The sequence below is a fragment of the Nesoenas mayeri genome (assembly GCF_963082525.1).
Source record: "Nesoenas mayeri genome assembly, chromosome: 3".
Lineage (NCBI taxonomy): Eukaryota > Metazoa > Chordata > Aves > Columbiformes > Columbidae > Nesoenas > Nesoenas mayeri.
Window position 1 is genome coordinate 34123109 of NC_137544.1, and position 9596 is coordinate 34132704.

General features: G+C 36.4%; 1 protein-coding gene across 1 annotated transcript in view; it reads left to right on the forward strand.

The window, feature by feature from the left end:
* Window positions 1–8944, forward strand: part of MEI4 (meiotic double-stranded break formation protein 4) — a gene marked incomplete at both ends in the record, with an annotated part of 69981 nt that extends 61037 nt beyond the window's left edge. The window contains one exon of the mRNA XM_080341401.1: window positions 8693–8944. Coding sequence (XP_080197527.1) covers window positions 8693–8944 — 252 coding nt within the window. The remainder of the gene's footprint in view (window positions 1–8692) is intronic.
* Window positions 8945–9596: the final 652 nt, after the last annotated feature.

Genomic DNA, 9596 nt, shown 5'->3' on the forward strand with positions numbered 1-9596 from the left:
TAAATCATTTGAAACTAATATAGCTGTATGTTTCAGCAATCCATTGCTTTCTGATGTGATTTTAATTAATAGAGGACTTTTTATTGTTGTTTTTTCTCAAAACTTAATTTTAATAACTTAGTGTCATTCTTTAGCTATAAAAATGTTATATGTGTGATATTTACTTTCAAGACTCGCTTAGATTACTGGAATTGCTGTATAGTTTATGACATTTCTTATGTCAACAAACAACGTCTATTATTGTAATGATACAGTTATTGCATATGGTACTCCTACACTTGCTTGTGGTAAACGAAAGAAACACACATCAGACAATGAAGTGATGTTATGAATGTGTTACCTTTCACATTTTTGCCAAAAACAGAAGGTTGCTGTGTGTAAGGCTGACCCAGGGAACTGAGTGGAAACCCTGAAGGACAGACAAATCTGCCTGTGAACAGAACCAAGTTCTGTCTAGGAAGACCCGTTCAAACATCAGCTACAATCAAAGCACCGTAGGGTTTTTGGTCAGGAGGACCTTCCTTACCACTTTAAACAGCACTTGAAAAAAGAATGTGAGAGCTCCTTTCTGTCCTACTCCTTGTTTTTCTTATGGGCAGCAGCTACTAAATGGGGAAAATGATGGGTTGACAGGTTTATATTCTTCCTCCTTTTTTGACTTTTTTGATGTGTTAGAATAACTTTGGTGTGATACTTGACCTTCTAGTTATAAAATCTGGATGTTTATGTGCTGGAGCCTTAGTCTTTGTCATTGTCTCGCTTTCCACTAGTAATTAGCAGCTTATTCATAACCACTTCTGTATTATCATCTGTCTCCCACCCTTTGACTCCCTGAAAACTAAACAGAACATGGATAGAGAAATAGAAGTCCCAAAAGGACTCTGAAGATGGGGTGGAAAGTGAGGCAGAACAATGCAGTACAGTCTGTTGTCAGGTTTTGATGACTGATTGGAGTCAAAAGTCATTGTGAATTGTATGTAAGACACCATTTTGGAGGGAAGCACACATTCGAGGGAGCTGAAACCAGGGGAATTTGCTTCAGAGTTGAATTGACAAGCCTCTTTCCTCTCCTACAGTTCTGTTTTCCTGTGAGTTTACAGGAATGGAAGTAACAAAAAAAAAAAACCAACAAACACACTTTCTCTAATACTGAAGTGTTCAAAACTGAAAAAGATTTGTTAAATTGTTAATCATTTTTGTTTGTTTCTTTCCCTGGTTTCCCTGAAGTGAATTTGCATGCCACTGTCTGGTCTAGAACTTTACTCTTTTTTTTTAACTAGAAATATGCTTAAGTAGCCCATTTGATTTGAAAGGACCATAGTACGATACTTTCATAATCTTTATTTCAGATTTTTTTCGGGGGGGCGGAGAGGAAGCCTTCAGCTTTTAAGACTTGATTTTTTTTTTTAATAGTAGAATAGATTTCAAAAATAACATATATGACAGTAGTGATAGTTGAAAATGATGCCTCATAGATTGGAGTAAAATATGCTGATAAATTCCCATTATTCCAAGAAGGTTCATACATTCATTTTTCAGTTGTTCTCTCCAAATGAGATTTCTTAGTGGCTCATATTTTCTCTCCCTTTAACAGGATAACGGGGAGTAGAATTTATTTTTTAAAGCTTTCTGTGTCTTTCTTATGTTGTTTTCAAGGCAGTTGTTATGATTCTTACTCCAAAATGGAAACTTGAATGCTCTACTGCCACTATATTTAATTTCTTACAGTATACTGTGGGAATCATATTGCTAGATAAGAGTAATATTGCTTAAAATGACTTGGGAATTTCTTGTAATTCCGTGTGTCATATTAAGATCTCGTAACAGATGACCCTGCTAAATAATATGTGGAAGAGGCACGATGCACAGGTGTCTCAGGGATAAGCATCTTCCCCTTGGGTGACAGAATTTAAAGCACTCATTCTCTTCGCTATCAAAAGTATTTTCCAGGGTATGCCGAATTGGCATCTTGGCAGACATCGTTTTCACAAGATTCTTACTGTTGCTTCTGCAACCTCCCTGCTATGAGGCTGCTCAGGACATCCAAAGTGCTGTTGGCCAAACGTTGCTCGGAACTGTGGTCACTGCATATGCTGGAGCTGCAGATTTGTTTGTTCTAAGAGTTTAACTGATGGTCCCTCCTCTGGAACTTAACTTCTCTGAAATGTTAGTAATTCCTTGCCCCTTTCTGCAGGCATGCTTGGTCTTGATCTGTTTGCAGAATCATTGAATTTTAGGGAGCTGCTTGAGAAGAAAGTGATAGTATGAATAAAGATGACACAACTAGATTTTTCTGATGTCATTGAATAAAAGATCAAAATACCTTGAAATTTTTTTTTGGGGGGTGGTATAAATTTAAATAAGGAGTTGTAAGTGGTGTGAATTTTGCTTTAGATACTGAAAGGGGGTGTAAATCAGTTTGAACTTTCTTGGCAGGTGAATATGGATGTGGTTAATGAGGATTATGATAATTGGGAGGAATGTTAGGGGAATATGCATTTCAAAATCACAAAACAAAAAGCAATTAAAGAGAAATGCTAATCACCTAAAAGCTGAATCCTGAGTCATGGCAATTTGTAAGCTAATTACCTTTTAACTTAATAGTATTAAAATCAGAACAAAACGATTTCTGCTAAAGTATTTCATGCATGCCTGCCTTAAATATTTTAGAGATGCTTATCAGCATGTTATTTAAACACTAAACAGCAATTAGAGATAACATCTTTTATCCTACTGTGTGGTTTCTTAAGCAATGAGTATTGTTGGGTTTGTAAATTTTAATGATCCACACAGAGGTTATTTCCACATTTAGGAAACATCCAGTTAAAAGACTTTCCTTGTTACTTTGAAGTAAAATGCCTGTTATCCAACTCTACAAGACACACTCTAAAAAGCTATTTGTATTGTATTTAGGACATGAACAGCAACGAGTAGACTGGTTAGGGATTTCTCAAAGGAAAAATGAAGGGGCAAAAACAGGAGTGCCTGTGAGAATTAATCTTCTTTGTTCATAAAAAGAGAGGATGTATTATCACCTGAGGAAACAATTCAGTCATCTTGAAATATACTTCCTTTAACCTCTGACTCAGATTGGACACACAGAGTACAACAGAGTTGATTTTACTGAAAACATAGGGGTTTTTTTAGCTTTACAAACAGAAACTGCAAACATACAGAATTTACTAAATGCTGATCCCTTGTTGGTGGAGTTTTCAGCCAATCACTTCTTTCTTAGTTTCCATTATGATGAATTAGAAACCTTTTTCTAAAAAGTGATGCTATCAAATATCTTTCCATTTATAGACTTGATATATCTTCTAGAGATGTCAAATTTATCCCTTTCTAAAAAGCATGGGTGTATAAACACTCATCTTTCCAGTTTGTTTGATTCAAATAATATAAATATGTCAGTATTTTATATAGCATATATGTGTTATGTATAATTATTTATTGCAATATACATTTAAACTTTTTATCTTCATAGGATTAAAAAGCCTAAACAGTTGTTAACTGAATTGTAGGGAGGAAAGCTTTTTGTCATTAATCAAACATAATGGTGCTTCTAGATTAATTTTAATTATTTTTGTCAGAAATTTCAGCATTTCGACATTCCGTTCTAAACCAAAAAGCAGATTTCCCCAGTTAGAGCTGTTTCTGACTTATTCCAGAAAGCATACAGGTGTTGCTGATGCTTCAGCTATAGCCTGCAGAAACATCTGTCTTGCATGGGAACAAATACTAGTTGCCATGAACATACTCTCTTTCATTTCATCTTAATGTGTATTTGCACTAGTAAAGGATTGTCTCCATTCTGTAGGTTCTTTTAGACATAAAAGAAATAAAAGTTTTTTGCCTCTACTTAGAAGCAAGCGTCTGTCTTTTGCATGTGAAATTTCCAGCCTAAACAAAGTACACCACTAGAAATACACATTGCAGCTAGTAAATGGCTTAAGAATTGTAGAGAATTTATTCCAAGCTAATATTTGTTCTCCCGTTCTTGCTTTATATTGCTGTTGTTGAGAGCATTTGAATAAATTATATAAATGTGCACACACCACTAAGATATGAAAACAAAAATACTCTTAAGTGCAAAATTGCACTAAGTGCAAAAAGTTGCACTTAGAATATCACTTGAGTTTTTTCTCAGTCTGGTTGAATAACCTTCAGAAGTGACATCCACCATTCTGTGAAGGTTACTTCAGTTCTGTGTTTTCAGATCCCTAATTTTTGTCCATAATTGCTGAAGACTCCAACTCTAAATCTGTCTGCTAAGACAGCAGTGGCTTGGGAATTTGTCCAGGGCTGTCTGATCTGTTGCTTTGCAAAGAGTCGGTATAATGAAGTCCCAGGGACCTGGCACACAGGTGGCTTTTTAGCGCTCTGTCATTGCTGCCTACATTTCTGAGCAGTTTCCTCTAACATATTAGTACTGATTTTTAGGACAGCATTGTAAAGAAGACAGAGAACTTCTTCTCTTCTTTCAGATTAAGTAGTAAATATGTGAGCTATTCCAGGTGGTCATCCTGCAATGCAGGAGAAGCTTGGAAAATTCATTTCAGTGAAAAGCTTTGCCACTTCCTGCATTCTGGAGATGTAAATATGTAACTTCTGATTAGCAGATCATCAAATCCAGCCAGGAGATCCTTGTCCCCTTGTTTTTCCATCTTGTGTAAACCTCGATCTTGTATCACTAACCATTCTTTTAAAAGCATTTAACTTTGAAAAGTTTGTTTGGATTGAGAAATCATAATAGGAAAATAATCTCAAAAGATAAATTTGAAACTGAGGTGTCTGCAAAATGCATCTTACTGCTAAGAAACATATTTCCAAATACTTGGTGAGGAAGAATCGTCAAGAATCATAGAACCACAGAATAGTTTGGGTTGCAAGGGACCTTCAGAGGTCATCTAGTCCAACCCCCTGCAATGGGCAGGGACATCTTCAACTACATCAGGTTACTCAGAGCCCCATCCAGCCTGGCTTGGAATGTCTCCAGGGATGGAATCTACCACCTCTCGGTAACCTGTGCAAGTGTTTCAACATCCTTGTTGTAAAAAATTTCTTCCTCACATAGCCTGAATCTTCCCTCCTTTAGTTTAAAACCATTACACCTTATCTTGTCATAATATGCCCTGCTAAAAAGTCTGGCCCCATCTTTCTTACAGGCTCCTTTTAAGTACTGAATGGCCACAATAAGGTCTCCTCTGAGCCTTCTCTTCTCCAGGCTGAACAACCCCAACTCTCTCAGCCTGTCCTCATAGGAGAGCTGTTCCAGCCCTATGATCTTCTCCAGACCCTCTCCAACAGACAAGGACTGATCCCACAAAAAAATAATGTCCAAAATATGTATTGCACACCCATCTGATTTGTAAAAAGAGTAATTATCTTAGAATTCTTTCTGAAAAACAGAGTTAGTCTTGAAGTTATTTAAAGCTGGTACTAATCTATTCTGGAATTATAGTCTACACACTGGTGAGCAAGATGAATAGGTCTGTTATCTGACTGCACTATTAGGTAACAATAAAGGTATGTCTCCAGAAATTTTGTGTCATAAATTTGCATTGCTAGTAATTGCAATTAGTCTACAAAAGACATCTAACAAAAGAAATGGAGACAGGTTTTGTTCAGATTATTCAATGGGTTGGAAAGTTTAACAAGCCTTAAGTTACAAAATGTTCTGGACTGATTTTTGTTTTCCTGGTTTTATAAAACAATATTGCAGAGTGCATTTGTCTCCTGAAAAGCGATTAGCTCAAAAAAAATACTTCCTCCTTTCCATCAGACTTACCCTTTCTGTTCAAAGTCAGTTCTGTGTGGCTAAAATAATTTTCCTTTAGTGCAGTAGTATTTGCAGAGGAAAGAGAATTAGTTAGCTTGTGGTCTCTATTATCCATAATCAATTTGATAGTTTACTAAATTGCAATTAGTGGCACTTTTCAAGACCTACTGAAAGTAACACAGTTGCTTAACTGCTTGGAAGAGCCTGAGGTTAGGGGGATTAGTGAAATGGCATAATTTGCCTTTCTAAAACATTTTCTATTGATTCCTCATGCAAAACGAAGATCTGAGTGAATTTACAAGGTCGACACTTAGGAATCAAACAAAGGTTTTTGCTTGTAGCATTGTACTTCTAATATCCAAATTACAGGAACTAAAAGCATAAAACTTCAATTTATGTTTCTTCATAGTCATTTTTCTGGGCACAATCATGCTTAATCACAGTGAAGAGTTTCAAGATGTTACTTCTGAGGGTCTAGTTTAGAATGCGACGAATTACATCCTGAAAGACCCTGGGACCTACTCCGTCACCAAAACTCAGATATCTAATACCACGCTGGATTACAGATGCTGACTCTGATGTAAAGCTCTACTCATGCATGTGCCTTGGGTAACCTTGGACATACAAAATATATATACATAGCTACATTCAAGCAATTGAGTCCCACCCCCTGCTTCCCTCTGTTGACTAAAACAGAAACCAAGGATAACAATCTAAGCTTGTTGATGCCTGTGTTTGGTCAGATGACTCCTTCACTGAAAAATGATTAAAGGAGTGGAGCATCTCCCTTATGAGGAAAGGCTGAGGGAGCTGGGTCTCTTTAGCTTAGAGAAGAGGAGACTGAGGGGTGACCTTATTAATGTTTACAAATATATAAAGGGTGAGTGTCACGAGGATGGAGCCAGGCTCTTCTCGGTTACAACCAACGGTAGGACAAGGGGTAATGGGTTCAAATTGGAACACAAGAGGTTCCACTTCAATTTGAGAAGAAAATTCTTCTCAGTGAGGGTAACAGAACACTGGAACAGGCTGCCCAGGGGGGTTGTGGAGTCTCCCTTCACTGGAGACATTCAAAACCCACCTGGACACCTTCCTGTGTAGCCTCATCTAGGTGTCCCTGCTCCAGCAGGGGGATTGGACTAGATGATATTTTGAGGTCCCTTCCAATCCCTAACATTCTGTGATTCTGTGAAAGTCTCAAGAGCAGACTTTATTGGCCTTTGAAATCATCTATTCCCTAGAAATTCAGGTAATCATTAATACTAGTTTTTTTCTCAACTTAGAAAGCTGTAATTTAGTCAAATAAGCAAAATAAACACATTTCTCTCACCAGCATTCACTAATAGTCAAAATAATCAAAATAGGTTGTCCTAGAGTCAGATGATTGGTATTTGAAGAACCAGACTGTCTTGCTAACCTCAGCTTTAGAATAAGGTTTTCCCTAATTATACAATATGGTATAATTTGACTTATTAAGTATTTGTATACTTTTAATTGTCTTTTCATATTTTTTGCTGTCTGTTGTGATATGAATGTCTATCAAATTCTTGGCAGCAGCTTTTGAACTGCAGGTTTTTCTTACCAGATTTCAGAGAGATGGAACTAGATCATGCAAGACTAGTGACCATATTTGTCAGCAATCAACCTAATTTTCAAGATATCTAGAAAACTCAGCAAAATGACTTTGCTACATTGAGGCTTTGCAATAGGATGGCTATAGTGTCCCTGAGGTGGGAGGTTACCTGAAAGGCATTGCCCTGGGGAGCCTCAACACAGATTTTAGGTTTAAGATCTTCTGGCTCACTCAGGCAAAGTGAGCAGTCCCTGAGCAGCTGATAGTAGCAGCCTTACCTGAGGAAGGTAAAGTGCTGTCTTTTTGTTAGATTCTAGTGGAATCAAAAATTACTTACAATGTAAAAACAACTATGATGTAATAAATATCACTCTTTGGAAGTCTAGCGGTATAAGGTTTAGGGTGAGTAAAGTGATTTGATACTGATTCATAGACCCATGTCAAAGCCAAGACCCATCTGGCTTTGTACCGCAGGCATACACACTTGTTTAGGCTCACTAGAGGTATTAGTCCATTTCCTAAAAGATATAATTAATTTTATAGCAGCTATGATTTTACCTTTTAGTTGTGATCATCTAGCTACTGTAATTGCAGCCTTTTTCAGAACAAGGTAATCTCATGTTATTGGTAGATTTTGCTGTTAAGGAAGACACAGAATTTTTTATCTTATCAGTTATTCCCTACGTATGGCAGAGGTTCTGAAAGCTTTGGTTTGAAATTGCAGTTTCTGAACACAGGACATGTAAATTTATATTAGATAAAGCGGTAAGGCTTTTAATGCATTTCTAATTTGGTCACTGACCTTATTTCACAAAATGACTCTTCCACTTTTTAACTGACTCAGATATGTGGTACTAGCTCGTGTATTTTCCATGGAGATTGATAACTTGGACTTTTTATTTGCTTTCTAGAGATGTCACTTGAATAGATTACTGTCTGAGAGTAAAAAAAATATTCTTTTACGTGTTTATTTTATTTCTCAGAAAACAGAAACCCACTGATTTAAATTATATGCCTAAAACAAACAAAGCTGTTGTTGTTATTTATCTGTAGATCATTGTTGTATGTCACAGCCTATGGATAATTAGGTAGAAAAAAACCCTCTAACTCATGAACAGGAGGTTGTGTTGACTTTTCATTTGGTAGTATGAGTTAGTTATTTGGCTGTTATCACAAAAAGGGAAACGTTTCTTAGAAGTAATCATGGTGAGCATATAGCCATTCTGATTATATAACCACTACTGCACAGTTTAATGTTATTTTGTAACATGTCATCTGGGATGGTGGCTGTAGAAACAGTTTCACACTGTGCTTACCTGTCAATTTTTCTTTATTCCCAGATCCAGGCCATGTATGACATTACCCAATATGAGAACATTTTTCCTTTGTGTATGATGCTGGAACAACTTCTTCAAAATGAGACAGAAGAAAGTAACATTTCAAGCTCAGACTATGATGGAGAAGAAAAAGTCAAATTTCTGAGGAACCTTGATCAAATTATTCTTCACCTCTCAGATGAATTCCCGTTGTTTTCTTTATATTTATGGAGAGTGAGTGTTCTTTTGAACTCAGCTCAAATACAAATTGATTAAAACAAGCAGCCTACTTTTTAGCAGTGTATTTGTTGTGGGATTGCATTGGAAAAATTTTGAGCCAGGCAGGAAGATTGTTATTATTGGAAAGCATTTACTTTAAACTACTATGCTATACAGCAGTTTCAATGATAATGCAATTTATATAGGAAAAAATGTAATAATCCAGGTGCCATTTTGAATAAATCCCGTTTCTCATAATGTAAACCAATATGTTGGCGCTTGCATACACAGTGAAAATGGCAACAAAGAAAGTTGTTTCAGGTACTATTTAAAATTAATGCTATGACTTTTGAAGTCAAGATGTGTGTAGAGCTTCCAAGTTAGGAAACTAATGTCTGTCCTTTTAGAGCTGTATAGCTTCTGTGTGCTTTAGAGACAATGGCTGGTGGGCGGAAATAAAATGTTTATTTTTAAACTTGGTAACTTATCACTACAAATTCTTATAGGACAGACTTAACTCTTTATTAAACCAGAAACTATTGTTACCTGAGCAAAATAAAGTCTGTTGCTCAGTTTTACAATGAATGCAAGAAAGTTGTATACTGCTTGGCTTTACTCATGTATGCTTAAGGGTAGGCAGAGTAGGCTGAGTAGGCCTAATTTAGTCTGAGCTGACTAATGGTTTTGAAGATCTAATCTGAATAAATTT